Source organism: Bacillus rossius, chromosome 1 (assembly GCF_032445375.1).
Source record: "Bacillus rossius redtenbacheri isolate Brsri chromosome 1, Brsri_v3, whole genome shotgun sequence".
In the NCBI taxonomy this organism is placed as follows: Eukaryota; Metazoa; Arthropoda; class Insecta; order Phasmatodea; family Bacillidae; genus Bacillus; species Bacillus rossius.
In genome coordinates, this window is record NC_086330.1 from 326,269,576 (window position 1) to 326,290,775 (window position 21,200).

The following is a 21,200-nucleotide window of genomic DNA, read 5'->3' on the forward strand; positions in this document are numbered from 1 at the left end:
GACTATTATACGTGTTTTAAGGTAAGATCTTAACTACATTTTTAATTGAGACAATAAAGTATTTCAAATAGAATACTGAGCGTCGGAATTGTGTTTTATTGAATGAAGTTTTACAACCACCGCAAATTTTGTCGCTGTAGTAAATTTATTCTATTAAAAATATTTCATTAAAATAATTAAAATACTTGATGTGATAAACGTAGTCATAAATAACATTAAAAAAAAAGTGCGGGTGTACCTGCTATATGACGATGTCGGATGTGCACATTTAGTTCGTGGTTGGTTAAACACTTTTAAAAACCAGCGTTAATATAGTTTCTTGTAATTTATATCCTTTCATCTTATGTAAAGGTTTACGTGATTCGCTAATACTTAAAGGATAAAATTATGTAAGTGTTATGAACGGTGGGCAAGGAAATTACCGGAAAAGTTTACCATGATTATTAACCATGCATGTTTACTACTTTAAATTTTCTACTCGCATGTACACCTAAACTTATCAACATGTCTCGTGAGAATTCAACTTAAATAGACTATTTACGTGTCATATTTATGAATGAAAGTTTTGTACTGCATCGCGCGAATTGTATAGTAATGTTTTGCGTAATATGTATCCGTTGTAGGCTGCAATCTGCCACGCTTTCCAAATGTAGAGTGGCAGGCGATGTTTTCAGCACTGCTGTAACACCCGGGATCGCTCTAGAATGAACTTAGTTATTTCCCACGCACGCAACACGTCACTTATTTTCTTAGCAGGGCAGGATATCTGGTGGGCGACAGCAGTTACTGTAGTTACTTTCGGGTCGCAAGACGGTGCGCAGAGCTCCATAAGAAAGCACGCACGCGCAGGGCTCGTACGCCTCCTTAATATCCTAAAAATTTCTTAATTTGTCTTTAATTGAACAAGGACCTTAAAAGTTCTTAAATTTCACTACTGATTTTTAAAACTCCATAATTATTAAAGATTGATAGCGTGTAAGTGATGGATAAATGAGGATATTGTAATTATTATTTTTTTGTTTCAGACATGACAGCAAACAACGCTTTGCACATGCGTAGTACAATTGGTGAATTTCGGGCCAAGGGATAAGATTTTACATTTAAGAACATTTCCAATTAGTTTTTCTTATTTTGTATCTCACCTTCAAACTTAAAAGGTGTGGTTTACTGTATTACTTTGAATTTTTAAAAGTAAACGTGATCAAATTAAATGTTAGGGCTACACATTTCAGATAGACACTCTGCTTTGGGTCAGATAAATGTGTTACAGTGATAATTCTAGACAATAGAAGCTTATCTGTAAGAATTGAACTGACCAACAAATTTTTTTTGTGCATTATCCATTTAACATTATTTTGTTTAGGATTTTGTGATATTACAATTAGTTTTCTGTCTCTTGCTGGTGGTGAAGGCGACGAAGTAAAGGGGTCTTTAAAAAAAATCCTTAATATTTTGATTGCTCAAGAGGGTTCGAATTATGACGCGATTTAAATACTGCCCAGGATATCAGAATGGCACCGGTTTACGAAAATAATTGTAGAAAAAAATTAATATTCGGAGTGGTGGTTATGTTTTCTGATTTAGTTTTCGAAAAGTATTTTTTGAGAGTGAAAATTGCTAAAAACCTTCTGGTTTTTTGAAAATAATATTTAGGTATGAAACTCTCCGTACATATTGTTGAAACCACCATAGGATTACGAGAATGGACATTATGGACTACGAGAAGACTGCGCGCTAGTTCAGAGCTTGAGCTTAGAGGTGATACTGCGCTGGGTACACCGGTAAGCGTCGGTCTTGTTGTCCCACCTCATTATAACAATTACATCTACGGATAGGCGGACACACTTTGAGAAAGGAAGCTCCTCTAGAAAAACCACCTAGTTTCGTTGTATTTTCTTCCCCCTCCCTTCTCCCCTCTTTTTGCCACACTCCTCACGTGTGCATAACAAAGAGACCACCCTTTCCCCATTCCTCTCTTCGTAACTCAGGTCTTTTCGACTCGAATAAGATTAACTTTGTTGTGTAAACATAAAAAAAATCGCATTGATAAATACTGACCACCATCTGCAGTAAACTTAAAAATACGTTTGATTCCAAACAGAATTCACTTAGTCATTTGAAATAGTCTGAGCCAATAACACAATTCAGCGAAATTCGCTCCACCGGTTGGTCAAATGACCTCGATTATCTAGCAACTGAAAAACCCTGGTAGACTATCAAAAAGCCCCAACCACCTTTTGGCTCTCATATTTCGCAGCCCTGGATATGACTGCTGGGAGGTAGAGCGAAACATCAGTATACTGGTTGGATACTTTGAGGCGATCTGTCAGCCGAGAGAACAGGGTTCCCCACTATGTGTTTTATATTTCCTACTCTTTTTTTTAGCATAAGTCCTATATTTCTTTTATTTTTGAGTATGTTCTTTGATTATTGTAATAAGTTTTTCTGTACATTCTTTTAATTGCTTGATCCGTTTTGAAGATATGCACTATCAAATTTAATTTTAAAATAATGTTTTCTTAAGAATACATAATTAAAATTATTTTTATTTTTAAACACAATTCTGTTTATTTATTTATTTTTTATTAATACGTAAAATTTTGGCTCCAACGAAGCAAGACTGAATAGAAGCATATTTTAGTCAGCTGCCGGGCTCGTGTACACGAAGTAGTTATGTGATCTTCAAGTATTTTTAAGTGACACTTACCATAATTTGTGATTCCATTTCCACGTCATTATTCGTCATGTGCGATTAACAGGGTAGTGATTGTAAATAGGGAAATGCCAAATCATGAAAATCAAAGAATTCGTCATTTCAAGGTTGAATAGTTAGTTCTACCCGCTGCTCATTCCCACAGTGATTAGGGCCTTTTCACCAACATTGTGTTAAAAATTTTTTTGCCAACATGGATAGCAATTGCTTAACTGGATTATCGTACACCCAAGTGCGTCTGGAAAATTAAAATATCATCTTGGTTGTGATTACGAATCGCAGGGTTTCTTAATTTAAAAATTTGATATTTTGAGTGTCTAGTTAATTTTTATAATGTGTGGGTTAGGCTCTTTTTTAAACGGAGATACCGAGTTTTATGAATGCTGACTAAACGTCCTTGATTAGTGTAATTAATAATTCTAATTATTTTGGAAATGTCCTGTATTTTTTTTAACATGAAAATGCAAAAATAATCAACAAAACATTGGCCACAAATGCATTGAATTCATTTTATATTTCATTAAATAAAAACCAATTTTTTGAATGTATTTGATAAGCGATGATCTTTATTTAATATCTACATTTTAATTTTCGCAACGCCTTAAACAAATACATTAACCTAATATGTGTAGTACAGACTTATATAATTTTTTATGAAATGGTTACAGTAGCGGCGTGGATCTCTTTTGTCGTATGAAAAAAAACTGACTATCTTAATATAACTTTTTAAGAAATGTTTCAAACTTTTGCAATGCTGGTTACAAAATTTGAAGAGCTTTTTTGTTTGTTTTATTGTTTGGTAAAAACACTTTACTTAGGCCTACAAACTTTATTCTTTGCGTGGGCTAGCACAATTTTAACTCGCAATTTTTGCATTTTTGATAATACGGACCTTCTTTCTCGGTCACTAAGTAAAATTACTGAACATTTGAGCTTCGAAAATGAGTAATGTGGATGTGCATTCACGCGGAACTAGTAAAAGTTTCACAAGTACAGGTATATTTAGCATGATAGTCTTAATTTGTGAGAGCTGTATTCCCTGTTTTTTGTAATCGTTTTTTAAAATAATTTGCTAGTTATTTCCATAGCTAATATAACTGTTTAAAACGAATGTTACGTGCTTTTCTATTATGTATTTTTTCTCTCTTGTAACTCAGGCGTTTTATTATCAAAACTAGCTCAATCTATTAAGTCCTACAGCTTGTCTGTAACCTCTTAAGTTAGCTCTGAACCATATCTCAATCCAATTGAAATAATTGCTTCAAAATTCCATTTCACATCAAAATAAGATCAATCCAAGCTTTCATTTAACTTTGTTTTACTAAATATCCGCGATGAATATTAAAAAGTTCCTTATAACGATTTTAAACGGTTTTGTGTTAGTTTTTTATGCATTGTTAAATGATTATTATAAATGATCAATTTTTATTTCATTTATTGCTCTATACTGGTATTTTACTAAATATTTTCCCCCAATTTCAATAAAATTTTTTTTTTGACCTTAGCAAACTTCTAACTACATTTTTTAATAGCAAATATTGTATTTTAAAAAAAATCCAATTTTACTTGAAAATCTGTTGAATCCAACCATACATTAAATTACAAAAGAAAAAAAAACCTTTAAGTTTTATAAATGCCGAAACCATACCAAAACAATTTGGGACCTAAGTTGTTTCAAACAACGCATATGCCCTAATACATATACGTAAATAAAAATGCCTAACAGTGAGACTACTTTCTCGCGTCTCCTGTAAAATATCTGAGAAGGGATTATGCTAAGTTTCTCGTTTATTCTGTCGCAAGCTTTCGATATCGATTCCGACACACTGCTCGCTCGCCGATCGGAACAGATCACTCTGCCGAAGAGTTTGCAGCGCTATTCTTGGTGCTCAGTTGGCACCAGGGTCCGCTTTCTCGGCCGTGTTCGGGTCTAACGATTCCCCCGCCACTCCCGGGGTCCCGCACAAACAACATGGCGACACAAACCGTTAAATCTTCTTAATTTATCGCCGAATCGCAGCTATTTATAAAAACTCTGAGCAATGCAAAACAGGCAGATACTGTAAAAATATGGAAGAGCATATTTAATTTATAATACAGTGTTGATAATGAAGGAAACAACGTGTCTTCGTTTAGCACGAAAAAGGGAAATATAGAGTTAAGTATACCGATAAATGGCCACACGTGTGCTTTTGGGTTAGAGAAAGATTTCGTTGTATGAAATATCGCGTGTCGTTACACAAGGGAAATCTTGCTAAATTAAATAAAACACAATATCTTAATTATTATTTTCATATGTCTGAATGGTATTTCAAGTTCAGCACTGTGTTTTACGCCTACTTAGCTAATTCGTACATCAAACATTGAAACACATAAAGAATAAGCGTTTAAAAGTTTAAAATAGGATACCGGCAAACCGCAAATAAATACGCGCTTATTCTCAAGCTTACTCTGCAATTTTAAATGTAGTTAAAAATTAATAGATCGTATTTATTATCAGTAGATTTAACTCAGTGGTTAGCGTGACAGCATGATGGGGTATACTGCTGCATTAGATTATTTTGGGTTCGGTTCTCCAACAAATCGAATTTTTTTATTCTTCAAAATTATTTAGTATTCATGTTCATCCACAAAAACAAAGAATGTAATATTATAGTCGGCTTTTTATTACATTGGATTATAGAGTTTAGTTTGTCGTGCCTTGCTTTATCAGTGCAATCTCCGGTAATCTTGCATGGCAAAATAAAAACTTTTAACTTATTTGTTCTTTATTTGTTTGAATAAAGAGAAGTCTTTATATCACGGTGTAAAACAATAAATAATATTTAAAACCGTTAATTCGTGAAAATATTAATCACAATATTAAATTCAAAAATAATATCACTAAACAATATCCGAGTATGCTGTAAAGCCAGGCAAGACAAGCTTACATAACAATTGAAATCTGGGCACTTTAAGAAAAAATTTAAAATCTTGATGTAAGTAGTGCCTAAAGAGTGAATTCGTGAATATCCAGCTTATACGTAACTGCAGCCACGTCGCTTCCAAGCCGCCATGTTTGAACGCTAGTTCCCGATCGTGAAGTCAGGTTCCGACAGGCTAGCAGCAGTCGGGCTCTCCTGATCGGATCGAGACGCCACACGTGACCTAGAATACCAAGCACGCGAAATCTTCCGATGATCGTCATTTTACGACCGGGAACTTCTTTCCGAGTAACTTAGAATAAACCTCCCTGGTTTTTGATGTTAAACGCCTCAGCTTATTTTTTTTTGTTGGTTTCTGCAAAAAAAAATACGCACCTCGCACTTACGGTGCGTGGTTTTTTTATTTCTTCTTCCGACGCTTGTTCATAAACGGGGCATTACGGACGGCACGGAGATTGCCCCGACCCACTTGCGTGGTTCCCATCTGATACGCTGCAGGACCACGGCGCTGCTAATCGCCGCGTCGGCCCTCGCTGGTCGCCCAGCACGCGCGCGACTCCCGTCGCCCGGGCAAACCCCCTGGCGGCGTCGCAAGGATATATATATATTTTTTTTTGGGGGGGGGGGGGGACTTCAATTGATTTAGTTGTTGAGGAATATCCATCCCCTGGAAAACAAAAGCGGGGGGTCCGGGGGTCCTCCCCCGGGAAAATTTGTGGTTTGAAGGTGTAAAAAGGTGGTATTTAGGCATTTTTCTTTCCTAAATATTCTAATTATAGTTGGTTGCAATATATAATTTGTTTTTTATAAAAATATATTTTCAGAGAACAAATTTGTAAAAAACACAGTTAACATATATGCTGGTGCTATATCCGCACAAAATGATTAATTTAAACATAAGGAGAAACCTGAATGTTACACTTAAATGCCGCAGCAGTATTAAGAATATTTCGCACATGTACACAAACATAAGTAATAAAGTGATATTATTCACTATTATTATAGTATCTATCCTCGGTATCGGACCTGATTTTGATTTTACACGAAGATCGAATTAAAAAGTGCTCACATTACCACGATTGGACTAAATGCACCATGCGCAACATATGGGTTATATCACAGAAATCATATTTTTAATATAACTACGAAACTAAATATATTATTGGAGGGGACGAAATTGAAGACTTTTATTATTGGGGGGGGGGGGGGGGGGGACGTGTCCCCCCCGTACCCCCCCCCCCCCCCCCCGGTTGCGACACCCGTGCTGACACCATGGGGATATTGCGTCTGTCCTCAAGCTGAAGTCAACTGATTAGCAACTGGGATGGCAAAACAAATCGTTGCTGTAAGAAAAGCTGAAGTGATGGTCAGGGGTGTAGTTGCGTTAGTGAGGAGAGATGATAAGTGCGACTCTAGCTGGTGCTTCTAGCGTGGTATCGCCTTCAAGCGCAAGGGTTTGGGCTGGTGTGCAGTCTTACAGCAACTATGAGATCAGAGCGGTAACCGAAACATTATATGGCGGAGAAATGAAGATTAAAGGTGTAATGCAAGTCCCCTGAGTGCTTACACGAATAATTACCGGGAATGCATGAAAATATATCCTGAAAACATGCGTTTTAAAATTTTCACATTTCTAAAAATAAAGTTTATAAACGAACTACGTCAACAGTATTCTGAGATGATTTTCGTAAACACATCCCACTCTGATATATTGAGCAGATTACAAAATCATGTGGCGTTATTCTGAAGCTCTGCACAACGTATGGGTATTCAGGTGGGTAAGTACCTTAATTCAATCGATTTCTGTTGTCGCTTCTGCGTTAACCTTTAATATCTTTATTTTAAGGAGTGGGCTAATCACAAACGCAAAATCATATTTATTTATTTTTTAATTTGTAACATTTAAGCTTTCGGTATACGGCTTTTGGTAGGAGTAATTTCGTAAATGGAACGGAATTTTTAGGGAAAAGAAATGTATAACCACGGTACTGCCATATTTGGCGGATAGTGCAAACCAAAATTCACAAAGCCAGAAAGAAACTTTATACTATCTACAGTTTAGTGATTTTTAACAAGATGGTCAGTATTTTAATAAAATTCGTTGTCGAAAATCAGGTACAAAGCCAGGGGTTTAGTATTTCTGAAGTATTTTTTTTTCTCTTTTATCGTAGTCGTTCCATTATATAGTTTAACCTTTCGTTATGTAAATTGAATGATTCGATAGTTAACGTAACTACTGCAGCAGCGAATCTAGTGGCGGGTACGGAAACTACGCGTGATTCACGCCTAGAAGTTTATTTTAAAACACGATTTGCGTATTTTTAATCACGCTCGGCTTTATTTTAAAGAATTGTGCGTTGAATTTGGTGTCCGGGTGTATTTGGAACATGAGAACACATGAATTTGCTCGTTACCGTGGTTAGATGTTATACACATCGCTGGCGAGTACTGAAAAGACTCGCACACAATTTTGTGTTCTCTCGCCTCTTGTTCGGTACGTGTTCAGATGCATGTCGTCGGGGAAAAACGCGGAAACGACTGCGAACGAATACGGACGTATCCCCGGGGCGGCCCCACTCGCTCCATCGGCCCACAGCGGCTACTCCTGGAGGCGACCCACGTCGCCCTTGGAGCCACGCGACCTCGCTTCGCCCTGCGACGAGTCGTTGGACTCGGAGCGTACGTCCCGACGCGGAATTCCGACACGCACGGTCTCGATTCTTCTCGCCATTTATTTATATGCAGTGCAGTCGCGCAGTTTTTGTAATCTTCCGTAGATAAGATTGACACAAACTTCCAGTTACGGAATAACGTAATTTCAATTAATTGATTTATCTCTGAAACAGATAAAATTAATGTCTAGTAAGAAATATGCCGCGATAAAATAAACCTTAGTGCATATAGTCCATTGATAATCGGCCGCATGTATGGCACAATAATTTTGTTAAATTCCAGTCCGTTTGATAATGTGCGCTATGAAACAATTCCGCACACACATTCAATTATTCAAATTTTCATTTAAATCCATAAACTTTTATTGTGTTCATTTTTTAATGTGTAGCTGTTCTTTGACCTGTGAAATTGTTTAACATTTTATTTGCGTATTAGCTCATTACTATACGAAGTGTGTGGTATTGTATGCATAAATCAGCGTGATTACTGATGGGCACGCTTGGAAGTTGGCAGCATTGTATATGTATAAAAATGGTCTGTTTCCAGGCAGACACACGAAAAAACAACTTTCTCACTAATAATTCTTTCATGCGCGTATCTCCATACCGTTGTATGCCTTAGTTGTGATCGCTAAGGCTTGTGGGTTCGATTCGAACGCTACGGTATGACTCTTGAGTTTTTGAGCACCGGGTTGGTACAATCTTGGGCTATATATCTTTTCTAGACCTCCTAGAAGCAGTACCAATGGTACCCATTCCCAAAAACTTGCAAAGCATCACGTTATGTTTGTTCACGAACACTTGACAATCACGGGAAGTCGCTTACAAACACTGTTGATTGAACAATAGTGGCGGAAGGAAGCGTGGATCTTGGGTACTGCCTTTGAGAGCTGTCCAATTTTAGACAAGTTGCGTGATCGAATGTTTCGAAGCCCGCTGTAATTTTGTAGGTCCGCTTTGCCTTAAGACTCGTTCTCTCGCACGCCGTTTTGACTTTTTAACTTTTTATTACTTTTATTTAAGACAACTCTCTAGAATTTGTTGTTCTGCCACAGCTATTGTTAAAATATGTTCACTTAGTGTAATATGATTGTAAAAAGGTCGGGGAAGTGATGATAATTACATTACAGAATGCAAGGGAGGTGCCAGTTAAAATTTTGTAACTAGCTCTTAATAATGAAAAGACGAAAAAAAAAAAAAAAAAAAAAAAAACAGCATTCCACGCGAGACCGCGCCTTATGCATCTATTCATAACCTTGTGACGTAAAGCTTTGTCCAGTTCAAACCAGGTCTTTTTTATCGACGCGCAGAAATGTAAATGGAAAAGAAATGCCGGCAGCTACAGTTACATTCAAATAAAACTAATTGGAAGTTTTGATCACCGATAGTTAAAGTACTGTTTGCAGAATGATATGTACGTAACGACAGCTATACGTCCTTCAGGCCAATGAGCGCCAGCCCCGCTCCATCCATGACGAGTCAGCCTCGAGCATTTCAGTTTCCACCTGCGTGGACTCTCTGTCCACCGCACTCGGGACGATACTTCTGTCGTCAGTTAGCCACCTAACTGAGGGGGAAAGGGTTACCTTCCCCCCGCCTGACATCGACACTAAATAAATTAAAGTCAAGCACCATAGCGACAGCTACTTTACTTCTTACTGGACCGTGAGCCACCTTTAATCTTAAAATCGCACACTTCGCGCCCCGCCGTCGTTTCTAATGATTCGAATCAAGTGACGGGGTCGCAATCTTGTGTTGACTTCCCACATAGCGAGTTATGGGAAGATAATAGTTCCTGGTATCGCTGTCAGCGCTGCGAGCTCTGCGGTGGCTGTGTGACGTGACGCCCGCTGTGTCCGGCTGCTGGTTCTTCAGCGCCGAGACCAGTCTTCTGAGAGCCCGGCACTTTACACTCCCCTTTGTCAACAGTATGATACAGCAGTATCCTTCATTTTTCTTAAATTGGTTAAGCGCCCTTAAATTTCATTGAGAAACTCCTTAATATGGATTGACAGCTTGCGAGTAATGGATAAATGAGTTTTTTTTAAAAATGTTCTTTTGTTTTAGACATGGTAGCAAACAACACTGTGTAAGCCCAGTATAGTTGGCAAATTTCAAGCCACGTGATTAGATTTTATACACAAAATAACATTAAAAAAATTTTCATAGTAAACTAATAAGTGTTTTTTATTGTCTTACTTTGAACTTTTAAAGTAAGTATAATTAGTGATCATAATCAATCGTTGGGGTTTAACATTCAGATACACTTGCTTGGTTAGATGTGTTTCAGAGAGAATTCTGAACAATAGGGGCTTATCTGTAGGAATTGATCGAACCAACTAAACTAAATTATGCTTTGTGCATTAACTATTTATCATTGTTATTTGCTTGAGGTACATTTGTGATATTACAAATGGTTTTCTTTTCATTTGATGAGGACAAAGGCGATGAAGTAACAGGTCCTTAAAAAGTCTTTAATTCTTAATTGCTTAAGAGGGTACGAACAATGAGCATTTCCCTTAGTTAACAGAGAATTTGTCTCAAACTTCTAACAATTTTTGAAGACAAGATTCTTAACGCCTAAGTTAGATCAACGATTTTATACCGAGGGCAAGGTTATTATTTTGGCGTATGTCCGGGGCTTGGTTGGTCAGTTTTCTTCCCCTGCAAATTAAAGCATTTAAACTTATCCCCCCTAAATATTTACAATATTACATAAACATGAAATATAAGATGTTAAGTGTTGAATTACGTTTGCTTACTAAATGAGTATACAATTATAACGCCTCCCACTTAAGGCAATTGTGTAGTGTTTTTGCGTACGTGGCTACGTATTATACAGAAACCGCTAACGGTAAGACACAACGTAATGGAGGAGGAAGTACAGCACGTATACATGTATCACACAAGCTTTTGCTACATACTGTATTCAAACGACCGATAGTAAAAGTATGTCTGACACTTTGTGTTTGTACTATATTTCCCCCGTCGTTTCATTATCTTATCGTAGCGGCTCCTGTGTTTTAGTCCGTCTCTTCGTAGATTTCAGTGTGGTTAGCTATTTTTCTTTCTTTCTAACACACGTGACTACCGTAAGCACAGCCCTTGTCTCTGAGTGCGCTGTTGCCAAGTATAATAATAATAATAATTTTGCATTGGAGGCATACATTTTTTTTATCAAATGAGCATTATAAATTTTGTATGAATACGATTTAATAGATTTGTTTTTTTTTTTTTAAGTTAAAGAAAGAGACGATATATTACAGATTTATGAGCGTGATAGTGTGAAACACTTTAATTTACACAGTCGATTCTTAGAATGCTTCTCGTGCACTCAGAATTCTAAAGAAGCGTATCACCTGTACGTTTCCATAACGTGTTAGGTATCTGGTAACAGCGTGCACCATTGCAATCTAAGCGTGAGACGGTCTACAGACCGTAACACCTGCAACCAAGCTGCATGGGTTGCCGACTTGCGAAGCGTATCAGCATTTCTTTTGGACGTCCATCTCCAACTATCGAAGTGTGAAAAAAATATGTTTTTTTTTTTACATACTTACCAAAGTTTGTTATGTAAATTACGTTACAACTTTTAACATTTGCAAAATAGCCCCCGCCGCTCCTGCACATCACATACAAGAACTATTGGCGAGTCGCGTTTCAGTCCCGGGCACGCTGATAAATCGGCTGCTGGTTAATTTATTGCGAAATATGAATAGTGTTGCCGCGTGCTTTTGCAACAATGCGGGCAGCCCGCGGTTTTACGGCGCCGCAGTGTGTGATACGACGAGATTAATGCCGGGAGGTCGGGAGGTTGTTCGGTCACGACGGCTTCTCGGAGCAGCGGGGATGGACCCGTGGTACTTGCCCGCGGTTCTCGGTGCGACTCCGGTCTCAGTGGCCAACCGTTACCTCGGAGATAGCACGCATCATAGGTTTGATATCTCATCAGTTCCATATCATGATGATAGAATAAATTACACTTTCAATATGGCGATTAAACAGAATAGCTTAATAAACAGGCGTGTTAGAAACTACAACACTTACCGTCACAAACTGGAGTCTTTCATTGGAAAGAAAATTAAACACAAATATATTTTAAAACTATTATAATATATGTTTTTAGTTTGATTTGTCGTTAGAATTAAAAATTTGAGTAGTATGTAAATGGGGCTCCGAGGACAGGGTTCAGGGTGTGGATTGTGATTGTCGGTCCGCCATCATGGATTGTGACGTCACGGCAGCCATCTTGGATGGTTGTGACCTTGACCCTTGACCTTGAATTTGATCCTCAAAAATTGCCAAAATTGGGCAAAAATTGCCCAAAATTCACCAAAATTTCCATTTCTGTGAAAAAGAAATTCCGCCAAAAAATCTCAAAAAATTCCACAATTCAAAAATTAGGATTTCGAAAATCCTCAAAAGTCGTTTTGCCCTAGAAAGAACCCAAATTCCTAAAAGCGGCTTAAAACTCCTAAGAGCTAGCCGCTTTAAGCCGCCGAGGTAATGACCTTGAAAATAAGGATGCCATGGCAGCCATTTTGAAATATGACGTCACCGTTGCAATTTTTGTTACGGTAGCCATCTTTAACTTTTTTATTTATTATCCGATTTTAATGAAAAAAATTCCAAAATTTATAAAAAAATTAAATTAATAAATTTTAATAAAACATATTAAAAAAATACATTTACGACACGGAGCTCGGAGTCCTCGGTCCGAACCCGGCGAGGGAAAAAAAAATATAAAAATGGCGACCGATCCTTTCTTCGCAGTGGCTGCAGGCAGACTGACTGACCCCGACCACTTATGTCAAAGTATATATATCTTCACCTAGTATGACGTAATGTCCGCCACCTTGAAAATCCGTAATTTTCATGTTAGAAAATCGGGGAAATTTTTAAAAATCATTAAAAAAATTAATCAATCGAATTAAATAATAAAAATTTAATAAAATATTACTTATAAACCACTCTTGCACATATCGTTACGGTCATCATCTTGGAATATATAAATGTTGCATGTTCCGTTACGCAGGCTCGTGAGCGTACAAGCAAAAAAACATGTGCAGCAACCGATTGCTATGACGTCTGAACATGGACCTAAACCTAAGACTATGTTCGGAGCATTACAAGTGAACGATAATGGCTTCTACCTGGCGCAGACTGCGTTTCGTGGAACATTGAAGGACTATATTATCTAAATACGTTTAGTGAGTCGAAAGACATTTGTAATTTTCTTAATGATATCAGACAGAACATAATCAATCAGCTTACTGATGACGTAGCAACAAACGGACCTTTGAAATATAACTTGTGGTTGGACTGTATATATGGAAAGCCGTATCCGTTAGATGACAAAGTGAAAAAGTGTGCATTCAAGACATCGGCTGCAGTAATTTACAGTTCTAATGATGTGAAGCAAACTGTTAAACACGGTGTCCGGAAATTCTGTCAAGAAGAGGAGGACTATGTCAGTAAAGGTTCTGGTTGGTCTCTGTCTAGTATAAACCGATTGGACCTAAAAATTAGACATTTAACGCCTATGCAGGGCTAAATGTTTGTAAGATTGCTAACCTTCGCAGGTGATCCTGTAGTAGAATAGAAATTATGTAATAAATATTATGTTTGTAAAAGAACGTGTGGTGTTTAATTCCTCGAACCTGACACTTTTCTGGTATTTAAATTAAATTTATTTTTAGCTTCGTCTAGGATCGAACCAAGTAACTGCTCAATAGGTAAATTAATGATTGATTTTATCGGTGAATTTTGGATTTTTTTCTCGAATTTCTAGCTAAATAGTTACACGATTCCAAGATGGCTGCCGTAACGAAACATGCAACAGTAATAGGATCCCATATGGTGGTCGTAACATAAAGTGTAACGTTGACATCGTACTCAACCATGATGATGGGCGGAACGGAACATGCAACATTTATATATTCCAAGATGTTGACTGCAACGATATGTGCAACAGTGGTTTATAAGTAATATTTTATTAAATTTTTATTATTTAATTCGATTAATTAATTTTTTTAATGATTTTTAAAATTTTTCCCGATTTTCTAACATGAAAATTACGGATTTTCAAGGTGGCGGACATTACATCATACTAGGTGAAGATATTTATATACTTTGACATTAGTGGTGGGGGTCATTCTGCCTGCAGCCACTGCGAAGAAAGGATCGGTCGCCATTTTTTTATAATTTTTTGCCCTCGCCGGGTTCGGACCGAGGACTCCGAGCTCCGTGTCGTAAATGTATTTTTTTAATATTTTTTATTAAAATTTATTAATTTAATTTTTTTATAAATTTTGGATTTTTTTTCATTAAAATCGGATAATAAATAAAAAAGTTAAAGATGGCGACCGTAACAAAAATTGCAACGGTGACTTCATATTTCAAAATGGCTGCCATGGCATCCTTATTTTCGGCGGCTTAAAGCGGCTAGCTCTTAGGAGTTTTAAGCCGCTTTTAGGAATTTGGGTTCGTTCTAGGGCAAAACGACTTTTGAGGATTTTCGAAATCCTAACTTTTGAATTGTGGAATTTTTTGAGATTTTTTGGCGGAATTTTTTTCCACAGAAATGGAAATTTTGGTGAATTTTGAGGAATTTTGGGCAATTTTTGCCTAATTTTGGAAAATTTTGGCAATTTTTGAGGGTCAAATTAAAGGTCAAGGTCACAACCATCCAATATGGCTGCCGTGATGTCACAATCCAAGCTGGCGGACCGACAATCACAATCCACACCCTGAACCCTGTCCTCGGAGTCCCATTTACATACTACTAATGTGTCTTGACATAATTTTTGTATAGCTGTAAAAAATAACACACCTTTTTTTTTAAAAAACTAATATAATTATTTTAGTTGGTTTTTGTCGTAATTTTTTAAATTTTTTTTTGTATTGTCATAAATTCTGGTAAGCTGTAATTTTTTAAAAATAAAATTGTTATTAACTTTTTTTGTATTTTTTTGTCCGTGTCTTGTTTGTAACATGTATTTTCACTGCGTGCATATTTTTAATTGTACGTTTGTTTTAACAGGTTTTTTTTGTAATTGTGTGATTTGTATGTTATTGTATGTTTTACATGTTTGATATTTATGGCATTCTGTTAATGGCCTTCAGTTGTTGGATGTAACATAAAACCAAACCAAATAAATAAAATAGAAAACGAACTAAAATATCGATAGATCATGAATGAGGGATGCAACAAGAAGGAAAGAAAGTAGAGGGATATGGTTTTCTCTAGAGATTGTTAACATTATCATGCACATTGGGTCTGAATTCGACCACAAACTTCGGCTGCAGTTTCATCACGAAAAAATAAGCTGAAAACCTCTGTACGACTTACGGTCTAAAGGGCTTCCCAATGCTGGTATACGACTTTGAAGTTGGAGCTGAACAATGTAGTAATTGTAAATAATAGGACAAGAATATAAGATAGAACACTGAGCGTGTGATTTATGTTTGATTGAACGAAGTTCTACAACTACCGCTAATTTTCTAGTTGCAAAATAATTTGTTCTTAGAAATAATTGGGGGTAACACCTTTATTTTCAAATTATTTTCGTGACGTGTTACGACCAACAATTATTTCAACGAAATAATTTTGCTGTAGTGGCAAAACTGACGCTAGTGGTAGAACTTAGTCAATTGCAAATAATCCATACGCTTAGTGATCTAACTTAACTAGCTTCAGTGATCTAACTTAAATACTTTCTCTAGTATTTATAATGTACATAATAGAGAAAGTATTAATGATAGAACACTAATATAATGTTGTTTAACTCCGACTATTTAGGTTTTACAATTAAGATGAGTTAATAAATATTCCAGGAAATTGTAACCATTTGTTACCTCGGAGGTCCCGTTGTGCTCATTAAACCAATGCTCAGTTTTAAGTATCGCGAGTATTTGCCAGGAAGGTGAAAACTATAAAATAATATGCTTACATAATAATGTAGGGATCAGTCAGCCTATTCATCTGAAAATATACTCCAAGAGTTAGCTGCAATTTCACGTTAAACATATTTTAAACATGTTATAATCAAGAAATGGACAGCATGAAATAATTGGCTTGTTCATATATTTTATATTTTTTTATGTTTGTGGTTTTTGAACAGTAATTACTCCCAATATATGTTATATTTGTGTTTCGGTGTATCGTGTGCCCGTTGACTTTTCTCCCCGTTTGTACGCGTTTTCCTGTCCCTTACGCCAGTAACGTGTAAACAAGACCCCTTATCTGCACGTTGCAAACATTTGCTACTCTTTCGCAAAACTGTTAATGATATAGTGAATTGTTAAATAGACTTATTATGTGTGTTCATTCATCGCGATTTATCTAACCAGTGTTGGAAAACCAGGAAAAGTCAGTGAATTGGGAAATGTCCAGGGGAAAAAAACTTGAATTGTCAAGGAAAATTTCGTAATGTTAGAGAAAACTAACACTTAAGTAGAGAATTTTAATCTGAGATTTTAATCTAAATAACTTTATTAAAAAAACATGAAACTCTCCAACTGCATGAAAGTGCATATGGATGCAATAACTTTATTTGGAAACGGAGAGCAAAATTTATTTAATTAAAAAATGTGGTTTTATAGAAGAGGAGAAAAAAATCCACTACCACCATGTTGGCTTAAATTTGTTGAAAATATTGTATTTTGGTGTGCCCATTTGGTTTAAAAAGCGAGTTCATGAATTTTTTATTATTTTTTCTGAGCTACCAGGAAGTGTTCGGAAAATTTAATAGTGTAACTTGGGGTGTGAATCGTAGGTAAAATTAAAAAAAAAAAACTTTTTTGCTTTTTTAATTTGCATTACATTAAATCAAAACATGAAACAAATTTTGCTTATATATTTTGCAACATTAAAAAATAGTTTCTGTTCAAAATCTACTGTTGAATTAGCCAACATTTGTATTTATTTTTATTTTGTATATTTAAATAACTTTTTCTTTTACTTTAAGACATTTTGCCTTTCTTTTACAGAGGTAGTGTGTTTTAGGTTTTTTTTGTTTTTGTTTTGAGCAGCAAATTGACATCATATTTGAAAGGTTCAAATTTAAAAAAAAATTAAAACACGTTAGTTATGTAACTGAACTCTACTACGATTTTTTTTATATTAAAGGAAAAAAAAAATATTTGAACAGTATTTGTATGATGCACTGCGCGTGTCGTGACAAGGGCGCCGGTGCGCTGTGCTGGTTGCAGGTAAAATAAAATACTCGGAGCGAGTGTACGACGCGTGCATGGAGGCGTTCGACTGCCTGCCGCTGGCCGCGCTCATGAACCAGCAGTTCCTGTGCGTGCACGGCGGCCTGTCCCCCGAGATACACAACCTGGACGACATCAGGAGGGTGAGTTCCTGCCTCGCCTCTCCACATCCTCTTCATTGCTATTGCAAGGTTGTCTGCGGGTCACGAGTCACGGAAAGTGTCACGAAACTGGACTGTCATCAAAAAGTCGCGAAATAAACAAACGGTTCTGGAAGTCGCGAAACTTCGATTTCCAGCAGCCCTTCCTAACTTACATTTGGTTTTTGATGCTTCCCTTCTGTTCGTCTCTCTCTCTCTCTCTCTCTCTCTCTCTATATATATATATATATATATAGGTATATATATATATAGGTATATATATATAGGTATATATATATATATATATAGGTATATATATATATAGGTATATATATATATATATAGGTATATATATATATAGGTATATATATATAGGTATATATATAGGTATATATAGGTATATATATATATACCTATATATATATATGGTTCGAAATTGTCCACTTAAATCACGTAAAAATTATCTCTTAAAATAGAAAAGATCTGCACATAAATATCGGCACGTTTCTGCACGTAGTATATATATTTTTTTTCGTAATATGTTTTAGTTTGCGTATTAGAGCGACATAAAAAGTATCCTATGCTATAAATAAAATTTTAAGACAATTTTACTGAACCACTATGAAAAGGTAAAGTATATCTAAAATTTTAACTCGATACCTCATTAGCATTAATTGTTTTGCCGCGTATGTTTTGAACAGATGTTCAGTTAGTATAATATCGTTAGTGTCAAAAGACGCGTAATTCTTCGTAATTATAATCACTAACGCGACCTTTTACACGCATGATATTACACTAAGTTAATATCTGATGAAAAAATTTTTTGAAAAACAAAAGCAAGGAAGTTATAGAGTTAAAAAAAAAAAATAAGTAAACGAAAAAAATTCAACGGGGCGTAAGAGACCGCGCCCGAGTCGGACTTTCAATGCTAGCTTTGAAAATGTTTTTATAAGGAGAGATGTATGCATGGAACATTCTCTCTGGAAAGCTAAGATACGAAGGTACAGTTTTCCGCCCAAAAAATCTGCCTTGGTAGAATGTTTTTTCCCTCACATAGTGAAGCATTAATTTAATTCCGTATTTTAAACGTTACTAGCCCAATCAAACCAGTCTAGTTATGAGCTTCTAGACCTGCGAAAACATGGAGAAAAAAAGCAGGATTTTCATTTGCATTGTGGTAGATAACACTAAAATCCGTGAAATTTATGCTGCCGATTATCTTTGGATATATTTGTGTATTTGTGTTAACTAATAATATGTAATTTAAAGAACCTAGTTATCCTTAAAATTATTGCGCTTCATGGGTTAACGATTATGTTTACAGCACACACAAAAATTGTTTTACTGTGGCCTTCAGGTATAAATATTATTTGCGTGCTATTGTTATTGCTTTTAATATTAAGTTGGAATACAGAGTGTTTGTGTGGAATTCTTATCTTAAACCAACCTAGTTATAACGTATAAAGTCATACAACTTTTGGTGAATGCGTCTTTTGCTTCCATGCCTGTATGTAGTTTTGATTTACTACAATTCTGTGATCGCTCTTGAAGTAAAATTTTTAAAAGTTGACTTCTCAAACATAATTTTTACCCGCTCGTTTTCCTCAACATGCGCTACCGAAGTTGCACGGTGAATGTTCCGAATTGTTCGGACGTATGGGGCTATGAAATGAATCTTTGTGAGTCTTCCCAGTTGCTATTGTAGAGTGAATATAGAATATCTACATGCATTCACTATACGGTTACTACCATAGACTTCACTGTCACTCACAGACGTGCATGCTGAGTGAATTGCTCTTTGAGGCGACACCGCATTACCTGCACCAGCACTTGTTCCTCCTCATTGGCATAAATGCTTTTCTGCCCTAGACGACCTATTAAGACCTGGTCTCACGCGCCATGTTTATTATGCCATTTTCTTATCATTACTATTATTAAAAGGTCTAGTGCATTATATTCTTCATGAGAGCTCTCTTTAGTTTTATATTTGATCTTAAAATACCAAGTATTATCTAAAAGCGATAAAGACTGACGCAAGTGTCCATAATGTGATAACTTGCATGACCTTTACAGTGCTACCAAGTATGACTGATTTCCAATAATTGTTACTGATTTAGATCCACAGTTACGGAATTACTTATGATATACATGTATTACAGAAACAGAAACATAATGACATGTTGACTGCATATGTATAACAGAATATTTTTTTTATAAAACCCCGTTTGGTTTGATCCAATTGTGCTGATTGGTTGCGCTACAAAAAACATACCCCTCCCCCCTCGTACCCAACGAGAATCAAGAAACAAAGCATGCAAATGTTGCAGTATCAAAAATATAAATCCTTTCCCATATATTTTTCTAATTAATTTGCCTTTAGACCTGTGTGATTGTATTTTTTAATATTTAATGCATGGTTTAACGTATTACTGTATAAGCTGTATTGTCAATTATATTGCAAAATTTACTAATAGGTGTAACCTTGATCGCGTTAGCTGTACGTGTGTTTTATTGCATGCATAAATGTGATTACTGATGGGAGTGCCTGGAACTTCGCAGCACTGTCTTTAACAGCTTGAAAATAACGTTTAGTAATTATCTGGCGAGGTAACCATTGACCTGACAACAAACGCAAGAGAACTGTCTGAATAAATTAATAAAAAATGCCTTAATTAAATTTAAAAAATGGAACAAAATGGAATAACCTATTCTGCGCATGGGACCGAGCCAGGCCGGGCGCGCGTGCCATAAAAGAGGGGCGCTAAGGGCGACACTGGCTCGTGCATCACACTTCTCTTCACCTTTGCGCGCCAGTCAGTCTAGCGTAGCCATCGACCGTCTCACGCTTAGATCGCAGTACACGGCTTATGGTGCACGCTGTTGCCAGATCTCAAACACTTTACGAAGAAGTTTAGAAGGAAGTACTCATTTGGAATTCCGATGCATGATAAGCATTTTAAGAGTACATTTAAGAAATTTATAAGGTTTTAGGCCTATACCCATTATCACTCTCAGTAAACAGTTCACACACATTCATTGACGTGAATTCACAAGACAATTGTAATTTTCACGTGATAAATAAGTAAACAATATCCAGCATCTTCAATTTCGAATACTTAATACATTTTGCAGCAGCGCGCGCAGAAACAAGGACAGCGATAACGGCAGTCGGCGTGTGTTAGAAAGAGAGAGAAAGCTCCCATTTACTTCCACATAACAGCTCTATGGCACGCATCTGTAGAACGTTTGGGCTCTGACAATATTGAAGCGCGGGGATTGAATGAAGGGTCGACGCTGCTGCCGGCAATTGGCACAAAAGAGACTTCGTTTCCGGTGAAGCCACCAGCCCGGCAAACGAGCTGACGACCCCCCACCCTGTGTCCGAACTGCGGAGAGCGTGACAAATAAAAAATCCTACGCTACTGGAAACTTTGTTATCTCGACACTATTTTTATATGTGGTGGAATATCTAAGATAAAGACTCCTTGCAAGTCCCTATCCTACTTATAGTACCTGTACCAAATTTTTCATACTT

General features: G+C 36.4%; 1 protein-coding gene across 5 annotated transcripts in view; it reads left to right on the forward strand.

Moving 5' to 3' along the window:
* Window positions 1-21,200, forward strand: part of LOC134528005 (serine/threonine-protein phosphatase 2B catalytic subunit 3-like) — a 557,255-nt gene that overhangs the window by 406,896 nt on the left and 129,159 nt on the right. For all 5 annotated transcript variants that reach the window (XM_063361159.1, XM_063361160.1, XM_063361161.1 and 2 more), the window contains exon 5: window positions 17,523-17,668. In XM_063361159.1, the coding sequence (XP_063217229.1) occupies window positions 17,523-17,668 (146 nt within the window). The remainder of the gene's footprint in view (window positions 1-17,522; window positions 17,669-21,200) is intronic.